Raw genomic sequence first — 19,673 nt, forward strand, 5'->3', positions numbered from 1 at the left:
GCCCACCTCTTCCTGGTACTACCTTTCTAGAGGGTTTCTGAGTTATGTGGTCTGCCTTTTTAAAAACTGCCCAAAAAATAATTTACAGAAGTGTCAGTCCAAATATGACAAAGTACTTGTGAAATTTTCATGTATGCTCATTAACTAATATAATGTTTTTCACTATATTAATAACCTCAGCCTCATTAATTAATCACATAGAGCACAGTATCCCCTAATACCTCAACTTCTGTCAGGTGGATCACTCTGCAGGTGCAAGCAGGTTCAACAGTTTTTTCTCTGGTGTTGTAGGAGACATTGGGATTTGGCTGACGTGTACTTTTAAATGGACTTTAGAATCTTGGATTATTTAAATTATGAAGGAAGGCCTTTTTCTTAGGAATATTCCATATTTTCCTGTTCCACTTCAATTAATGTTGTCACAAGGAAAATCTCTCTGAAATACTATTATTGCCAAAGTTTAACCTGAGCTGTAGTGAAAGCTGAAGAGCACTTGTAAATGGACATCATCAGGTTAAAAACAGTCTATGCTTCTCCAAAACAATCTTTCTTCAGAGAGTTAACTCTGCTCAGTGATTTAGAAATACTAAAAGCAAAATTTTTCCAATAATATTTTGCCTTTTCTACTTGCAGTCCCAGCTGTGTCCAGATTTGAGATGAGCAGATACAAAAAAATAAACTTTGCTAAAAACAGAGCCAACTTGATCAAACCTCCAAAAATACTGGATCCTAAGTTTGGGGCAAACCCAAACACATTCTTTTGTGTCATCCAGTTCCATTATCTAACATTTGATTGGTGCGTCAGACGGAAATCCCTATTACAATAAAAGTAACAGCAGTAAATAGCTTACTTTCAGGAAAAGCATTATCTGCTTTAACATTTCTGGGCCATTGGTTTTGATTTGTTTGGGGTTGGGCTTTTTCCCCGTTTCTTGGATATGAATGTTTTTATTAGTTTCCTGAAAATGTGCAGTGTGTCTGCAAGTTCTCTGAACTGGCCATCTTCCCATCATGTGACTTACACCATGGAGTCTGTTTTCCACATTTTTTATCTTCTTTCAGGTATTAAACATAGAATAAATATAAAGTGAGAGAGCCTTAAGATTTTTGCAGCGTCAGTTAGGTCTCATGTGATTAACCCACTGAGTAAAGCATAAAATACTAAGAAACAAATGTTCCAAAAGACAGGAACTGCACACAATAAATGAAGCAAATCATGGCTTAATGTTTTATATGAATATTTGGTTCTGCTTTGTTTCCCTGAGGGTAAAAGAATATTTTATTATTTTTGGTTGATATATTGAAAGAGATAAATGCACTAATGCTGATTGCTGATAACAGCTTTTGGTCAAAAATTAAGTAAACTACATATGTAGGAAAGAAAAAGGCATACAGTTCTGCTCTTCTTGAAGTCAACTACATTAGTTTCAAGCTTACCTAAAAAGCTGGGTCATTCTCTTTCATTTACATAATAACTCCACCTTATTTAATGCAGTAAACTGGATCAGGAGGTGATTGAATTACCAAGTAGCACTTATGTTCCGATTTCTTAGTGCATCCAATAACTACTGGTACAAGTTACAGCTAAAGTCACAGTTATCTGTAAGAATTTTGCTTTGGAGCATAAGATCCACCTGGAAAAGGATCTTGAAGAAGAAGAATGTTTCTGACCAGCAGGGAAACATTCACCCAAACTTTGTGTGGTGTAAAGTCAAACTTGTGTTAAGTCAATTTGCAAACCTGCTCTGTTTAGGGCAGGATAAGAGTGAGTTTTGGGGAGCAGCCTCCTCCACAAAGCAAAACAGATCCTGGAGAAAATTTTTGCTTTACATTAGATTATTTTCCCTTGGACAGAGATTTATAATGATCCCCTCTGCTTGGCCAGTGTTTGTGTCATAATATTTCTGCAAACTTGCTTCAGTTTTACTTGCATTTCTCCATGTGTAAGCAAATGCATTAAGGAATGGCAGGTACACTGGAATTAACACATCTCCCTCTACATAAGATACAAATGGTCTAATCAATAAAAGTCATTAATTTTAGAAAGATCTCACTGCATTTTTTCTGCTTTCCCTTTGCCAAAGTATTTGTTGTATTCAAAGTTCATGTAACCCCCCAGTAAAATCTGGTCCTAACAAACATTTGTCTGTGAGAGCTGTGAAAACTCCTTCATAGCCTTCAGCTGTCCTCTTCTTCTTTATGTTTTTCATCATTACATGTCCTATAAAAAGCAAATATTAAAGGACTGGTTCTTCCATGCCTCTGAAGAAAGATCTGAAATACATGTAATAGAGTAATTGAAATAATATATTGTACATATATATTATGAAATGGAATAAAAGATATATCAGTAGCTCATAGATTTATTTTTTGAAAATACCTAAATTTTATCAGGTGAAAATAATAAGCCTTACCCTTGTTGATATTAAATTTTTTTCAGGAAGTTGCATGCCTTTCAGAAATCCTATGTCTAGAAGCCCTGTCATTTTAAAGTTGTTTTGAAACTAAACCTCACTGCCTTAGAGGTAAGATCTTGCCAGTCCAGACACTGGAAATATCAAGAAAATTAGCCATGGGGATAATTTGAAGTAGGAATTTTAAAAAATTAAATGTCTTTTGGAAAATTCCAGATGAAGTGCCATTCCGATAGGAAAAATGTTTCAAGTGTTATAAAGCAGATGTCAAATTTGACTGAAATCTTGTTCAGAGAAGATAGCTCAGAAGGACAAATGGGAACTGATTTTTTTATTTTAAGCATGGAAGACATAGATTTGTGGACCTCCTCTAAGGAAACATGAAAAAATTTCTGTTTTCCTGGGCATGGTTTACCCAAATACTGGAGGAAGTTATAGAAAATTCTTTTTTATTTTGTGCTTGAGACTCTGATTTCTTAAACACAGGCATGTCAGAAAATCAGTAAGACTTGATCATAAAGAAGTAAACAATAATTATTTTCCTTACAGATAGTAAATTATACAACAAAAACTTAAATTCTGTGGCAGATCTTTTTATCAGAAATTTATTTATAATCTTCATTATATTTATGCCCCCAAAAAAAAACCAAAAAACCACTCACACACTATCACTAAAGCTGGAAATATTCCATATTTTAATTTTTTTTATTATTATTAAATGGGTAGTACCTTTCCAGTATCATGCGTGACCTTCTTGAAAAAAACATGCTTCTGGTAAGAAAAACCCCCAGAGTTTTAGAGTTTTTGTTTTATTTTTGACGTTACCCCAGTTTGAAATGTTGATCTCCCCAGCTCCCAAAGCATGTCCCTTTGCCTATTGCTGGCCAAGACTATGTCTGTGACAGTTAAAACTTTGAGCTCTGATGGGCAGAAATTTAGAAAAGTGCCCAAAAATTCTTGGAAAGAAAACAACCGAGACAATAGAAAAACATACACCTGTAAATATCTCATATCCCTCTGTCTCCTTTTGCATCCTTACATGCCCTTTTGTGCTGTTACAGACTCCTGCTCACAAGGAGGTAACTGGACTTTACCTGGGCTGATTTACCACACAAAAAATCCAGCACAATGTGGGGATTGTTTTCGGAGCTCTCTGCCTGTGGCATACATTAGCCCGGTACAATAAAGGATCTATTGAGCTGTACCCAGGAATGATTTGTTTCTAAATATTGATCTTTTGCACCAGGGCAACTCCTACCTTCTGAACAGTAAAGCAGCTGAGCAGATTGCCTTCTGCCAGTGATGTTTGCTTGAATTAATTAGTTAATAGGGGAAAGAGGTGTGTCCTATTCATCACAGGGATGTGCCTGGCAAGTGGCAGCTTCTCTATACTGAAAGGTAAGATGAAATGAACATCACTCACTTTCTGTCACCTTGCATGAACATCAGGGCCAGGTTCCTGGTTCATAACCTTTTATCTCTTTGAAAGTATTAAACATAAACCACCTGCTGATAAGCAGTGACAGTGCATTTTGTGAAGGAGTTGTAACACAGATAAGGCAGTTGAGCAACTTGACTTAAACTTTCCCCTCTGGCTCAAGGGAATTTCCTGTTCCCTGCATACAAAATCGGTCTGTGGGGGAGAGAACAGTAACCAGCTGAAGGTGTGAGGGGTACTACAGCTCCTGAATAATTACAAACCATAAGTGATAAGAAATAACAGGAACTGGTGGGTTTATTTCAATGTTTTCTGACCCATCCAACAAGTCACGAGTACTTCCTGGCTATTTATGGTCCCTTTGGTGAGGGAAGGCTTTTAAATCTCTCTGATTGTGGTTACATCCTGTTATCTGCTTCCTACTGCATATTTGCTAGTCATTTGTTGCCAAAATTTTTAAGCATCATTTGATTCTGATAACCCTCACATTAAATGGAGACCAGATTTAGTAGCAAAGTTCAAACTAAAAATTGGTTGAACTGATCACCGATTATATCTCTTCTATAACATTCACAAGGGCCTTGTGAGTGGCATCATGTCCCAACATTTTGCTTGTCTCTTGGAAATTATATTTTTACCACAGTGTTTCAGATTTTAATGCCTGGTTTTGTAGTTGGAGCTCAGTGCTAACAGTCAGCCTGTCTTGGGTAGGTTTGCTTTATTATGATTAACTCAACTGATCATTTATGCAAATGTTTCCCTTTCTTTTAATAAAAAATAAGGAAAATAAAAGGTCTTGCTGTTTCACTAGGAAGCTGAAAGCAAGATAATGCTGTAATATTGTTGCAAAACATCCTTAGTCTCAGATGACAGGCACTATCAAACTCAAGATATTACTAATTTAGGGGTGTTAAGTAATAACTGCTCCAAGAATAAAATTATTCCTGCTGTGAGGTGGTAATGGGTGACTCCTAAGCACAACCAGAGATGGGAGGAAAATATCTTTGATGCCCAGGGATTCTTCATTTAGTTCTGCAAGTTCTTACAGAGCCAGGACTGGGACTTTGCTGCCTTTTCACATTGGCAGCAATCAGAGCAGGGCACGGGTCCTTGGTGACCTTTGGGAGGCACGTGGCAGGGACGAGCACACCTGAGCCTGGCCAGGAGTGCCCAGGAGGGCTGCTGGGACCAGTGGTGGAGGAAAGCAGGAGTTCCTTAAGGTCAAGGACAGAGGGGAGAAAGAACAGCCCTAGGAACTAGAGCAGGAGGTATCCTGTTTGCCGCAGTGCCTTTCTATAGGGTTGTTTATTACTGTGTAGCACGCAACAGAGGGCACGTCTTTTATAGTAAACAGGAACGGCCTCAGCACAGCATTTCAAGTTTTTAATTACATTGCCCTTCACTTTTCTATCACATGCTCCAGCAAGAGCCCAGCCTGCAAATGCTGGCTGGGCAGGCTTGTACATGTGCATGACCCTGCATACTGATAATTCACCAACTTCTTCAGCTGTTTCTCACGATCTTCCCTCCCTTACTGTTTGTGACATTACTGAGCTAAGACACAGCTTCAGCTACTGAGATGTTTTTCCTCTCTTTTAAATAAATCATGCAGGAGAGTAAATAAAAAACAGAAGGTGATGTTTTCATAAAATGCAGTAGTACCTCTTCTGCAGTTTACAGCCCACACAATGCTTTACAAAATACCTGAGATTTAAACAGAAGGTATGTCCTGCTGTGGCCTTCCAGATTTGCCAAGATCTCCTGACCAGCCTGGTACAATTCTGTTCTTCCTTAAGAAAGGTCAAGAGTTTCTTTCTTACACCATAACAATAAGCAAAATATGAACAGATGTGACTCATATTAATAAGTTCTGCAAAATTGAAACCTTGGCTTTAATATGTCTGTTAACACCACAGAAATTCTAGCTCCTCTTTTGTGGGCAAATGCCTTTCCCAGTTTAAAACTTGTATTTTTGAGATCTAACCCACACAGTTCATCCTCTCAGAAGAAAATAACATTTTATTGGATTTTTTTTTTCATCTGCTGATTGATATTTAGTACTATGTACATATCTGGATTTTCTGTCTGTAGAATTTGGGCATTTCACCCTTTCTTTGTATTCTGAGAGCACTTCTGTGGAGCAGGAAAAGTGTATTTCATAAATAATAAATTTCATAAATAATTAAAACTTCTGTAAAATCTCTGCTTTTTTTTAAAGTAAATACAAGAAAATTATCTGCCCAAGATCACACAAATTAGAGGTTGAAGAGTTAAAAAAGCAAACAAATCACCACTTTCTGGATAATTACACATCTAAGAATCATTTTCCTAAATATTTAGAGGAAAGTTCTTATTGTTATAAGCCCATAGGAGTTATATCATTATAGGAATAAGGGATATCACATAAGGAAAGTTTTCTACAGAGTTCCAGTTTAATTCCCCACATTAGTATTCTTGAGTCAAGGCTCAATCAACCACTTCAATGTCTGATTCGCCTCTCTTGTGAACCTTCTGGCTTCATGGTGACAGAACTTTAATTCAGGTTGCGCACATAAAAGCAGATGGCTAGTAATAGCACTTCTTAATTTACATGTTCATGCATCCTCAATACCCAAAGTTTAAAATGCTATCTTAAGGAAGCTACTTTGAACCTCTGTTTTGCAATATTTTTAGGAAAGCTTTTCGGATGGGGTAATTTGAAGAGCATAAAAATAATCCAGCCACTTGGAGAATATTCTTTTTAAAAATGTTGCCTTTTGTAGCTATATGAAAAATTAATTTACCCACGCACTAATTTTAAATACATTTTTTAAATTTCCCTGAATTCTGCATTTAGTGCAAGGTGTTCTTCTGACCGAAACCAAAGGAAGAGATTCCTTCTTCAAAAAGTGACAACCATCAGGAAATAACATGAACACTATTCAACACCATAGAAATTTTGAGTTTGCCATGACAGCATCTTTTTAGAAACACTTCATGCATTCTCACTCCTGCAATTCACCTATATGGAATTTTAAAGATACATCATGCTTTATACTGTCCCTGTTATACTTAGAAATAAAGCAAAGAAAAGCAAGATATACCACTCTCCCTGACTCTACTCAACTACTAACTCTCTTGGCAGTTACAGTGGAAATATTATGCTATATTGGTATAGATAAATTTAATTATTTTATTTCTTGTGTTAAATCTACCCTAATGGGTAGGATGTCTTGACTGTAATAGTGCAGTCTTTCTTTTTCAATCAGGATATTTTATTGAAGACAGCAAGTTTTATCCAAAAGAGTAACATTTCTGAATTTTTATAAAAGAGGACATCAAAGCAGGCAATTTAATTATTTTTTTAACTGTGGATTTAGCTAATTTCTTTTCATGTCTATGACCATTTTCACAACAAGCCACATGATTTTTATGCATGTAAATACTCAAATCACTAAATGCAAGTCCATAATATTTACCCATGCCACAAGTCTTTTTCAATGTTGTTGAGTACTTTAGACTCACATTATTTTCAAAACACCTGTTGGCACACAAAATGAAAATCATCAGAAGGAAACCCCCACAAGAACAGCTTTTTATAATGGAAGGTTTAACCAAGTCAGATGTTCTTTTTTTCTGAAAGAGTGAGCCTTATGTACTGAGTCTTAGACAGCAAGAGACACAGTTATCCTAAGCTCAACTTAATTTTTTGCTCTCCAAGAGAGCAAAAACTAAGACCACTGTGATTCCTCCAGAGTAGCATTTCAAGGGGATGGTAGAGCAGAATGGATTATGGGCTTGGTTTATTTAAACAAAAAATCATGCTTACTGAAAATTTTGACCATCCTGAACCATCATCTTTCCAGGCGTTCCCCTGGGGAAAAATATGTTAACACTTGCAAAAACCCAGTGATCTTCACTTACATTCACCAAGGGACACAGTTCCCACCTTCAGACACATCCAATGTCTGCTTGCAGAGATGTCCTACTCCCAGAGCCACACTCATGACCCACATGCAGCAGGGCAGCAATCCAAATGTTGTGCATCCCCCAGGATGCTGAGCTTCTGGTAGATAAGAGCTTCTTGCCCTCACTCTTTATTGTTTTAGCACTTCAGTAGTTTTTGGCTTTGTCTTGTTCCATGGTTAAACTTTTATGTGCTTTTGGCAAGAAAGGTATTCCCTGCTGGATTCTGATTAAGGCTATGATAGGTTATTCTGGGGTCTTTGGCTGGAAAAGACACAATAATAGTTTTCTTGATTAAAAAATACATAAATATTTAAGATCTCAGGAGAAATATCTGGGTTCTGAGCTTATTCATTTTTATCACATGTATAGCTAGAGTAACATTGCAGAATGTTGTTTTCCATGGCATTACAGTACAAATGCCTTGGAGGTGTAAAAGTGATGAATGTTCAGATTGTGTCTTCTTATTAGTAATAGGATAGCATCCAATACAAACAGAAAAAAATAATCCAATGCTTTTACAGTGTTACTGGCTGAAAGTTCTTCCTGATTGCTCTCTTGGACATATGGTAAGAATTTACTTGCAATTCATTAAGAGCTTTTCTGAATTACTTTAAAAAGTGAAACACAGTGCATATTGACTTGAGGGATATTTGGTAATGGGTAGTGGGTACTGCTGGGATCTTCTAATTATTTCCATAAGTATCAGTTCATCAGAATAGTACAACTGGGTCATAGTGAATGACACAGATTGTTATAAGGAGGAACAAGAGGAAAAGTCTTTTTTTTTTTTTTTTTGTTTACCTAAACAAATTTATATCCCTGAATAAATCAAAGCAATATTTGTGTAACAACCATATTAAAACTGAATTATGCTGCTGCTAATTTGAAAAGGCTAACCATTTCCTGAATCTTTGAGAGCTATTCAGACATATTCTTGTGCATACCTTGGATGCATCGAATTCTACTTTAAAGGAAATATCTTTCATCAGACCTTTTTGTCAGCCATGTTAATTTTGGTCCAACCAGAAGCTCTTTAGAGTTCTTATAGTCTGTTTAGAAAGTGGTACAACAGAAGGAAAGTTTAGTGAGAGCCCAGGCATGACTGTGCAGTGATGCATACAAAAATGTACATTTACATAACTACTTTAATATTTTGAACACATTTAGAGCTAAAAGTTCAGCCCTGAATAAAAACAGTACAGAGTCCTGATCTAGAGTTTACATCACAACAGGAAGCAGGATCTGTATCTCACTAGCTCTTTCAGTCACCTGAGGACTCCTCAGTCCATGTAAAGGGCTTCCTTCACTCTTGGCAGTGGAAATAGTAAAAGATTACACTGGACAAAACATACTCCTAAACGTGTTCACCCAGCAGCTGAAGGACTGGATCAGGAAATTATAGGAAACAGATGAAGTTTTAGACCCCATTCTTCAGAGTATGCAAATAACCAAGGTCAGTGAATACTGTTGTTTCTCAAAGTGGAAGGAGGAAGAAGTAGGAAAGGGAGATCGTAGTGATACCTGAGAGACTACCTACTCAAAAGAAAAGGAAATTTAGAAGATGACAGCATCATCCTTTTAAGCACCGGAGTTTGACTAAGGCAGCTTTGGGGCATGTAGCTCTCACTCTGCCTCTCACCACTATTTATCTACCTATGGGACAGACAGGTGTGATATTTTGTTCCTTCCCTCAGCCCTGTCAGTCTTGTTACCTCTGAACCAGAAATCACTGCCATCATAGCCAGCATCAAAACTAGCCACCAGACACTGTAGCCTGAAATGCAGGAACCATTTCAGCTGGCACAAATCCTACTGCTTTTTTTCTGAAATGCCAAAACATTTTTCCTCAGAAGAGAATGCAGCCAAGTACATGTGAATGGTCTGCCACGGAAAAAACCTAACTACCCCAAGGCAAAGCAATATTGTGACCTCATAACACAACTTTATGAACAGAAGCAATAACTTCTCTAATCTGATATTTAAGACAAGTCTATAATTAGGGTAATTTATTTTGGTGATCAATTGTAATTTGCATACAAGTAGTACAAGGCAGATGCCTTCAGAAATTTTCCCCATCTCCTCTGTTCTGAAACAATTTCTTATTACTTCTAGGATGCTTTTCCCATTCATGTCCTCAGGGATCATATATCTTGGAGGTAAGTATGAGATGTGAAACTAGGGGATAGCTGAGATTTTCAACATCTGAGGCATGCCAAAAGAAATGGGAACTTTTAAATAAAGGAAAAATGTGGGTTTGAAATAAGGAAAGTGGTGATACCAGCTGCACAGGCAGGTGCTGTGTCTCTCACAAGAGGGGACAGGTAGGGTGCAGAGCTGGGTAGGGGAGCAGATAGGAAAAACTATGATTTAGGAAAAACATCCCAAACATCAGCACCAGCTCAACCTGGAGACAGGCACTCTCTCAGTCAGGACTTGTCCATCCATATATGTTATTTAAATATGAAACCCACAGCTGTTTGTCTTAAGAGTTTTATGTTAGGTAGGGGTAAATGTTTTATGTGTGCCTTCATCACATTTTTTCTGCCTCTACATTTTAACTTTCTTTTTCCTAGATTAAATAGTAGCAGTGGAAGGTAACTCTCTGCACACATCTTTAAATAGTTTATTTTTAAACCTTAATTTTTATCATGGCCTGTCCTGACAAGGAAAAGATTCAGTGATGTGCTCATGAGTCATGAAGAGCATGCTCAGAAAGAAGAGATGTTTACACTGATTTGTTTAGATGAAAATTACCACATTTGCTGACCCTTGGGAGCATATAAAGATTTAATCAGAACACATTCTAGTAGTAAACACATGGGACATGTATCGATAACATCAATTTGATTCACTCATGTTATTTAAATTATATTCTTTTTGTTTGAAAGCAAAACTAGTGAGAGACCCTAAGTCAGAAATATAATTTATTGGGAAAAGGGAAAAGAGACAAAATACATGCAATGATACAAAAGGAAGATTACTGACAAGGTCAGAATACAACTCGAAACTCTTTTGGCTATCGTGTTGGTAGCAGTCTAAATCGGAGACGCTGGAGTTTTTTTTGGAGCTGTAGATGTGGTTTTATTTGTGTAGTGGTCTTGTAGAAGAGGTGTAGTTGGTCTAGTGGAAAAAAACCCAGCTGTCTAGGGTTTTTTCCCCCTGCAGTGTCTTCTCGGAAACTTGTGGGAAGGCTGCTTCTCTGTCTAGAAATTTCAGGATATATCTAGGTGGGAATGCTTAGCTCCTCCCCACTGGGTGGAGTATCTTACAATGGGCTGATGTTATTCTGAGTCACGAGGTGTGTCTTTGATTACAGAGCTGGCTCCTGGAAAGTGTTATCTTTGAGTCATGTGGTAAGACATTGATGGGCCCATTAACAGGAGATAAGGAAAACTGCCCAAAGAGCAACTTCTACATAGATGGCACTAGAAAACATCTTGTCTTTCAATCTCAGATATATATATGTACAAAATAATCTATTATTGGAGGGTGAGATGGTAAAGTAAAAGACAGAGGTCCTTGCCCTCAAGATTTGGCATTATGTTGAGAAATACAAATATTTAAAAGAAAGTAATTGTCACTTGGTATTTGAGAGTCTGAGACTAAAAAGTGAACTTTCTCTGTGCTGCTCATCCTGCCCAGCATTATGCAGCACATTCAAAATGTTGTTCAGTTCAAAGACAGCAGCTTGATTGGTGCCATCCTTGTAGTAAACACATCTGATATTTTCTCCACATTTTTGTATTATGAACTGATTATAATTCACTATCACCTATTTTTTTGATGTGAGACAGTATAGAGTGCTTGAGTAAGACATTTCAGACCCAGAAATGTTTCATTTCACACAGCTTTGTTCATCCTGGGGTTATATTCATGAAACAATTGCATTCATGAAACAATTGTATCAGGAATTATGTCTACACTGCTGAAAATACATCCATTATGTGCAGAAGAGGTCCATGGACTTCATGGTTTTAACAGCTTTTATCAATTTTGCTCAGAAATAGTCCCTCTGGATGGCCACATTTCTATGGAATGCCACTTAGCCTGAGTTTCCTTGGCATCTTGGCAGTGATGTTATATGGAAAGAGAAAACACAGAGATACATTTTTGTTGGCCAAAGCTAAGGATATACATTTAATTCTCTAGAATGTATCATGTCAGTGTAGAAACGAAGCCACAAGGACAATGTTCCAGGATGGCAAAAGATGAAAATAACAAAGAGTGTTCTACAGAAACAAGCTCTTGGGAGTAAACTTAGAAATAAATATTTCCAAAACCAAACCCCACTTTTCATCTGAAAGTGAAATAACTGATGCACTCCAAAAAGAAGACAAAATCTGTATTAATGTTAATGGGCCATGTCAATGACCCTCCCCTGGGTTGTGAAGTCACTGACATTTGTCCGCTTTCCCGTCTTTCACCAGTGGAAACCCTCACCAAAACTGCTGCCAGCTGTTCCACAGACTCAGTTTATTGCTAAACTCATGTCTTTAATCACAATGCAAATTTTTTGTGATTAAACCACTTTCATTTTGTTTTACCCTTCATTATGTTTATCAGCACCACAGAGAAAGCTGATGAAGATCTCAAAAGACAATCTCATCTTTTCCCAAGCTTCAAGACAAAATAATCTATACCAATTTTTTCCTCACAGACAAAATAGCTTGAGTTTAAAAGAAAAAGAAACACCAAAAATAAATAAATCAAAATTCTAGACACCAAGAGTTTCATCAGTTATCTGGCCCAGTGCATTTTAATTTTTTTTCTTTCTTATTGTAATTCAGTAACACAGTAGATATATAAAACACTGGATTATACTGGTTTTGCAATAGACTTTCAGATTTTTAATCGATTGCATATTTTCCACTATACAAAACCCAATTCCATCTGTCTTTCCTCAAGGGTCATATCTTTCATATGCCTTCAGTTTCACTTTCTTCCTTAATTCCTATCACCCACATCTCTCTTGGAACAACCAAAATTAGACACAGCAATCCAGCTCAGGACTACACAGAGTGTAGTGACAGTGCTACACAGAGAAAAGACTACTCCATGTGTTTCACATGTGACTCTTCTGTGCTTTTGTGAATTTTGTTTTTTTTCATCCCAGTTTGACAGCATTGGCTTCTATTCAGCTTTCCTTCCAGTACATCTCCCAGATGCTATTTTGTAGAAAAGCTTCCTGTAAAGTCCTCCCCAGCTTCTGCTTATTAATAGATTATTCCTACACGAAAATCTCATGCTTCTGCATGAAATGTTCTCTTAGTTGTGTTTCAAGTTCATAACAAGTTTCTGTTAATTACCAACTCTTTTTATCCCTTTTGTCCTTAGGCTGCCTTTCCATGAGTAACAATAATCCTATTGAGTAAAAATAACCTTATATTCAAGCTTTCATTTATTCTGTTATTATTCCTTTCTTTTTATCTAAATATGAACTACCACTCTCTAAATACTACTACTACTACTACTACTAGTACTGAACTACAGAATATCACCATCTCTTTTATGGAAATCCTCTTCCTTGATCTTATTCCATTTCTCAGGATGAAATGTAGACATGCCCATCTCCAGTTACTTCTTTTGACTCTTGAAAGAAAATTCTGTTCTGTCACTTTCCAAAAATTTAAGGGGCATTTTATTACCTCTTGTCTCTGTTGCCCACTTAATACTCCTGAACTGATAGCTGAAAACTCATTGTTGTGTCTTTCTCCTGATACAGGATGGAAGGCCCTAGAATTAATTACCAGCTTACATAAGGTAGTTCATCCTCCCTTTCCCTTTCTTTCCTCCCTGTCTTTCTGAAATATGGGTATAACCACATCCAGTCCCCTCAACTATCTCTATAGATCTTTACTGACTTAAGTCACCATTTCCATAATGTGTGAAATTTTCTTGGTCAGAGCATACAAATTTTTCAGCAGAATGACTGCCTTCTTTGCTTGATATGATGTTACTACTTATCTCATGTTATTACTTAGAAAGAAAAAAGAATTAAAAAATCTCTATTTTATAAAAAACAGTGAATCACACTGGCTTGACTTTCTTTTTAAAGCAAGAGGAATTATAGTAATCTTGCCAAATTCTTCACACTTATCACTTAAGTGTCACCCAGAAAGGACCTACAAACTTCACAAGCAAGAATAAAATGCATTTCCTTGTTTTCATTCTTTGACAAAATGTGTACTAGAGAACTTGTAAAACTATTTCAGCATTAATGAATTCTTTCAAGTTGTTCTGCTTAGAACTGTTATAAATAAATAGCTATCTTTGATGTTAATATTTAGTTAAAATAATCAGACGTGTTCTGGCTCCCCAGTTTCTGGGAAACCACAAATAATAGTTTTGCTTGGTTACACCATTAGGACTTTTGGACAAGAGAGATTTGCTCAGAAAGTTTAAGTGTTGGGATATATTTCTTTATCTGATTTTTCACTCTTCCAATATTCACCTCTACCCAGACCTTCTCCATCCAATGCATCAGATCTCCAATAGCTCAGCAGTTGCCAATGTTACAGCAGAATAACTGCATCATTGTTTCAGTTTGGAGAATTACAATATTTCACTGGCTGCTTCCTTTATTAAGCCGATCCATTTATGAGCACCAAAATTCAGTCCCCTAATTCCAAGCACTGTGCCATGACTACAGCTACTCCCAGTGATTACTAACAGTTTGACTGCTGAGCTTCAGTACAGTACATATGTCACTGTGCTGCTGAGAATACATGGGAGAGGACTATAACTAATGGTGCCCAAACCCTACAATTACAATTGTCCATTTTTAGTCTGATTGCCAACAAACAAATGAGAAACCAGGACTTTCCTATCTTAAAGTTATTCTGTCAAGTCCTTTCTGTCTGAATCTCAGGTCACATAAGCAAAAATCACAAAGCAACAAAAACCAAAGTACAACATGGTCTTTTATAGGTCCTGCCCATGAATTACAAGCCAGCATGAAATCTGAAGCTGGTCAGCTATAATTAAGGTAATGGATCAAGTACTAGCCCTAACTTCCCACATGGTTTCTGAGTGCAGAGAAGTGTATGGCCGGTGTTCTTCTGGTCTGTTGGAGAAATCAAAAAGTGGTAAGGAGCTATAATACCTGTATAATACAGTACACCTTCTTTGTACTTGACTGTCACTTTGAGGAAATGTTTCAGCAAAGCTGGGTGTCACCTGGTTTTACACACCATGAATTGCATTCTTTTCAGCATTAATGGTTTTCTTGGGGAAACAAGTCCTCATTTTCAGCTTGTGTAACAGGGTGTTTCTGGTTACGGTGTTTGGGTTGCTTGTTTTTAATAATGTGCTTATGGATAATAGTTTTTAAAAATAGATATATTCTCTAGTTTGTTATGGCTGGTGTTAATTAATGATATTTGATTGTGTTTAACATTACTCTTCCTGTCAGTGACAACATTTGGACAGATTAACCAAACACATGGAGACATAGGTGTATATTGGCTATTTGAAATAGAATCATTTTCAGATGCATATATTATTTTCCAAAGATAGAAAATATTTTTGGATAAAGGAAGAATAGTATTTCTTCTCCAAATGGCATTATGATATTTTTAACATAATGTGTTCATCCCAAAATTACAAAGGCAAAATTGTAAACTACAGTTTTTTGTGTTGCTCCTCTCCCTTCTATTGATGGGAATCTTCTCTGTTTTATATGTGTATTTTAGTCCAGAATTTTTGCTTCTACAAAAGTATCAGAATACGCTGATTTATTTTCTACTTAAGGATAGAGTGGTTAGCTGTAACTAGACTACAAGATTTTGTTTCTCAGTAAGTTTGATGGCGAATATTTTTCCAGGAGATCATTTGTTATTCCTTATTTTTTGATTTTCTATTTAATCTCTTTGTTTATAGCTTGGGTGGGTTTTTCCCTCTGAAGTTGCTCATTATCTTGCATAGAGCATATCATCCCTTCCAAAGGAAGAAATGGGGAAAGGAGGGAGAGAGAAGGAAACAAATTCCTACTCAGCACCCTGTGACTCTTTTTTCTGCATGATCAGTTCTTTGCTCTTCTCCCACACCCTTTTTGGACCAACTTTTCTATGCAGGGGAACTCAGGCTCTTTCTTGCCAGGCCTGTGGAGTGCAGAGCAATGGATCAGAATTATGATTGTAACAACTTCGTTTTTACTGTGTGTGAATAACTAATAATGAAGTGAAAGATACTTTGAAAAGTGAAAGTTCTGTGTTTTGGAGGTATTAAACACTCCCTAGCTGCCAGTGATGCTGACTACCATATGTATTTCATAGCTCTGAAATAGAGTCCTAGTGACATTCTGGGTTCATGCTACCTCTATTCATCTACTTTGCTACCTATGTGCTCTCAATCCCACAGCAGGAGTTTGCTTTCCAGGTGGGATGTCCATCTGTCTAAAATTTTATATGCAAAGATAGTTTCTTCTGAAATTAATAGTTTATGACCAGTTTAAATAAAAAACTGAGATGTGATAAGGAGATTTCTCACTCTAGTTGAGGTGAGTAAGAAGAAAACTTGTTACCTTTGGTGAAGGAAATACTCCATAAAATTGTGAAGCCTGAGGTTGGGACAGCAAAGTAATTTCACCTTGGTGTTTCTGTCTCTTCCAAAAATCTGTAAATTCATATTCTTCATGGCAGCAGAAGCCAAAGGCCTTCTAAATTCTTTGAAACAGAGAACAGATGTGTATGTGCATAATGCAGGCTTAATGCTGAGCCACAGAATCACAGAACCATTTAGGTTTGAAAAGACCTAAAGACTTCTAAGATCATTGAGTCAGACTATTAACCCAGCAATGTCAAGTCCACCACAAAACCATGTTCCTACAGCGGCACACATTTTAAATGCCTTCGGGGATGGTGACAAAACAACTTCCCTGGGCAGCCTGTTCCAATGCTTGACAACATTGGTGAAGATCTTTTCTCATAATATCCAAACTAAACCTCCTCTGGCAACACTGAAGGCCACTTCCTCATCCTGTCACTTTTTGTTTGGGAAAAGAGGCAGATGCACACCTTGCCACAACCTCCTTTCAGGTAGTTGTAGAAAAAGACAAGGCTCCCCTGCACTTCCTTTTCTCCAGGCTAATATAAATTACATATATATACATACAAGTAATATAAACTATAAGTAATATAAATCCTAGGTAATGCTAATGAGTTAAGAAAGTACTAAAACAGTCCGACCATGCAGGTCAGACCATGCAGGAGTTTGACTCTACCTGAACATACAGGGTTCCAGTGGGCAGGAGACAGTAATACCCAATAATGCATTTTCTTCTGAGGTTCTTTCAAAGCATCGTGACCAATGAATGTAACACAAACATAATCTGAATGCTGAGTGGGAGGTGGACAAGAGAAGCATAAACTAGGCCAAGTCTTGAACTTGTTACTTGAGAAATATTTCAGCTGAGTAACTAATTTAAATTTCAGCTGAGTAACTAATTTAAATATCTGGGAGTCTTCTCTGGGATACCAGCATTTGGTAAAAGGAAGAACTAGGAGTTTATATATCATAAATCCTAGAGGCATTACTGAAAGTAAATTATGTAGATTATAATATGTGCCAGTGGGGGAGCAGAAGAACTGTTATTTTCTAGGCTTGTGCAGAGAACTTTATTTGTTTACCTGATTTCTTCAGAAGGGAGACAAAAAAAGACATCAACAAAACCAACCACCACCCTCTCAACTAACCCAAACCATGAAACAGTCTTATTTCAGAAAAAAAAAAAGAAAAAAACCAAACAAAAGAAATCCCACACAAATTGCGAGGAAGAGGTGAAAACCAAATGAGCAAAACATATTGCTTAGTTTCTCTAAAAACAATTTTGAATCTAGTTGGCTTGAGTTGTCATGCCATTTATGAGTGGAACAGAAAAGCCTTTATTTAATAACAATTCTTAGTTTAAATTCACCAGCATATCTTCAGTCTTATTGTAAATTCTCTAAGTGCAGTGATGCAATTTCCCAAATGTGACAGGACCTTGCAGATAACTTTCCCAAATCTGAATGTTTCTCTGGAGAAGCAACTCTCTAAATGCCCCTTCATCTCTGCTTAGCAGCTGAGTTTTCTAGATTTAAATTCATCTAGTTTTAGTAATGGTGAGACTCTGTGTCCAGTTCTGGGCTTCTCAGCAGAAGAGAAAAATGGAGCTTCTGGAGTAGGTCCAGTGTAAGGCTATGAGGATGATGAGGATGCTGAGGCACCTCATGGATAAGGAAAGGCTGGGGGAGCTGGTCCTGTTTGGCTTGAGAGGGATCTCATCAATGCCTGTAAGTATCTGGTGGCAAGACGACAGAGCGTCTCTTCTCAATGATGCCAGGCAAAAGGGTAAAGGGCAACAAGCAGAAACTGGAACACAAAGTTCCACCTGAACTTCCTTGTGGAAGAACTTCTGCATTGTGCAGGTGACCAGGCACTCTAACAGGTTTCCCAGAGAGGCTGTAGAGTCCTCCTTCCCTGGGAATATTCAAAATATGTTAATCAATCCTATGTTGTGTGCTCTCCATGACTCCACTGGAGCCAGATGGGCCAGATGACATCCAGCGCTCCCCTTCTAATATCAACTATTCTGTGAGAGTCAGGACAGAAGCGGTGCTCCGGCGAGGGGCTGATGGGCTCTCTGTGCGCTTTGCAGGCTCGGACACCCTCGGGTGGCTTCTGAAGGGCGACAGAGGGCAGGAGCCAGCCTGCATCCTTCTGCAGGTCCCTTATCCTGGGCGGCTCTGCCCGGCCGCGGCGCCGGCCTTGGTGCGCAGCCCGGGCGGCGGGCGGGCGGTGCCGCCGCTGTGAACCCGGGGCGGGCGCTGCGGAGCCGCCCCGCGGGGACCGCGCCGCCGGGGCCACCGCCACCCACACCTGCGGGAGCCTGCGTGGGCTGTGGAGGTGAGCTGGAATAACGAGAGGGGAGGGAAAAGCACAGTCAGAAATCGAAGAGCTGTTCGTTTGTGTTTTTTTTGTTTTTTGTTTTTTTTTCCCCTTTTTTCTCTTTATCTGAGGTTGGTTAGGCATTCTCTTATCAATGTTATTTTAGGTTTCATCAGATTCGTGTGCGGTTTTTTCACTAGGGACTTTGTTGTTTTGCTCTTTTGTTTGTTTGTTTGTTTTAAACCAGTATACTTGATAGATCAAGAATAAAAGCCTCAGGAGACTAAGAGCATCAGTTATTTACTGCCTCTAAATGCATCCTAGTACCACATGGCATAACAAGTGCGAGTCTTATCGGTGTACTCATGACCATGTTATGGCTGTTTGTTTAGTTAGTTCTAATCAAACATAAGGTAATGAGGGAAACCATCTATTCTGTAAGGGATGGTTTACAGTAACTTTTATATTAATGATTTCAGGATTTATCATAAAAGACTACTGAAAAAGGCTACTGACCTAAGTCGCCTAGTAATAGTGTTCACTGTTCTTAATATCTCATTAATAGTCCCTACTTTTTCATGCTGTTACTTTTTTTTTTTTTTTAAGTCTTTCTATTTAAGTAGAATAATGTTGAGACCAAAATGTGATAAGTCATGGAAAAACCCACAGATGTGAAGTCTTTAAATATTTGCTAAATCAAAGTGGTTTGTTTGGGGCGGGGGTGGGGGGGGTTAATTGCAGGTTCTAATTAATGTGACTCTCTCATAAGCATACACCAAAAAGAACAATGAAGGACTATTCTGCAAATTCCACAGAACAGAACCTCTCCAATCTGGGTAAGAAGGAACACCACATGTGTGTTTGAAGACTATGTTCCACAGATTTGAAACTAAAGAATGTTATAAAGCTCTCCCGACTGCCATAGTGATTTTGTAGTTGATAGCATGATGAGTTTCCTATGAATGAGTCAATTAAAGCTACACCTATACAATATTTTTTTAGCGAAT

At 37.7% G+C, this 19,673-nt stretch overlaps 2 protein-coding genes across 9 annotated transcripts in view; both read left to right on the top strand.

The window, feature by feature from the left end:
* ITGB8 (integrin subunit beta 8) overlaps nucleotides 1-18,478 on the top strand; it is a 90,304-nt gene extending 71,826 nt beyond the window's left edge. The window contains exons 15-16 of one of the 4 annotated variants that reach the window (XM_072925584.1): nucleotides 2,441-2,525; nucleotides 3,476-17,442. In XM_072925584.1, coding sequence (XP_072781685.1) covers nucleotides 2,441-2,491 — 51 coding nt within the window. In that variant the 3' untranslated portion in view covers nucleotides 2,492-2,525; nucleotides 3,476-17,442. Of the gene's footprint in view, nucleotides 1-2,440; nucleotides 3,039-3,475; nucleotides 17,443-18,436 lie in introns of those variants that run through there. The other 3 variants (XM_072925585.1, XR_012054541.1, XM_072925586.1) reach the window with 3 other exon arrangements.
* An 88-nt stretch (nucleotides 18,479-18,566) lies between these two features.
* Nucleotides 18,567-19,673, top strand: part of ABCB5 (ATP binding cassette subfamily B member 5) — a 33,543-nt gene continuing 32,436 nt past the window's right edge. For 3 of the 5 annotated variants that reach the window (XR_012054540.1, XM_030264798.4, XM_032746711.3), the window contains exons 1-2: nucleotides 18,567-18,684; nucleotides 19,436-19,502. Coding sequence is in view for 4 of the 5 variants with exons in the window: in XM_030264798.4 (XP_030120658.4) it covers nucleotides 19,454-19,502 (49 nt within the window). In the remaining variant the exon portion in view is untranslated. The remainder of the gene's footprint in view (nucleotides 18,685-19,435; nucleotides 19,503-19,673) is intronic. The other 2 variants (XM_030264795.4, XM_072925580.1) reach the window with 1 other exon arrangement.

Source organism: Taeniopygia guttata, chromosome 2, assembly GCF_048771995.1.
Source record: "Taeniopygia guttata chromosome 2, bTaeGut7.mat, whole genome shotgun sequence".
Taxonomy (NCBI): Eukaryota; Metazoa; Chordata; class Aves; order Passeriformes; family Estrildidae; genus Taeniopygia; species Taeniopygia guttata.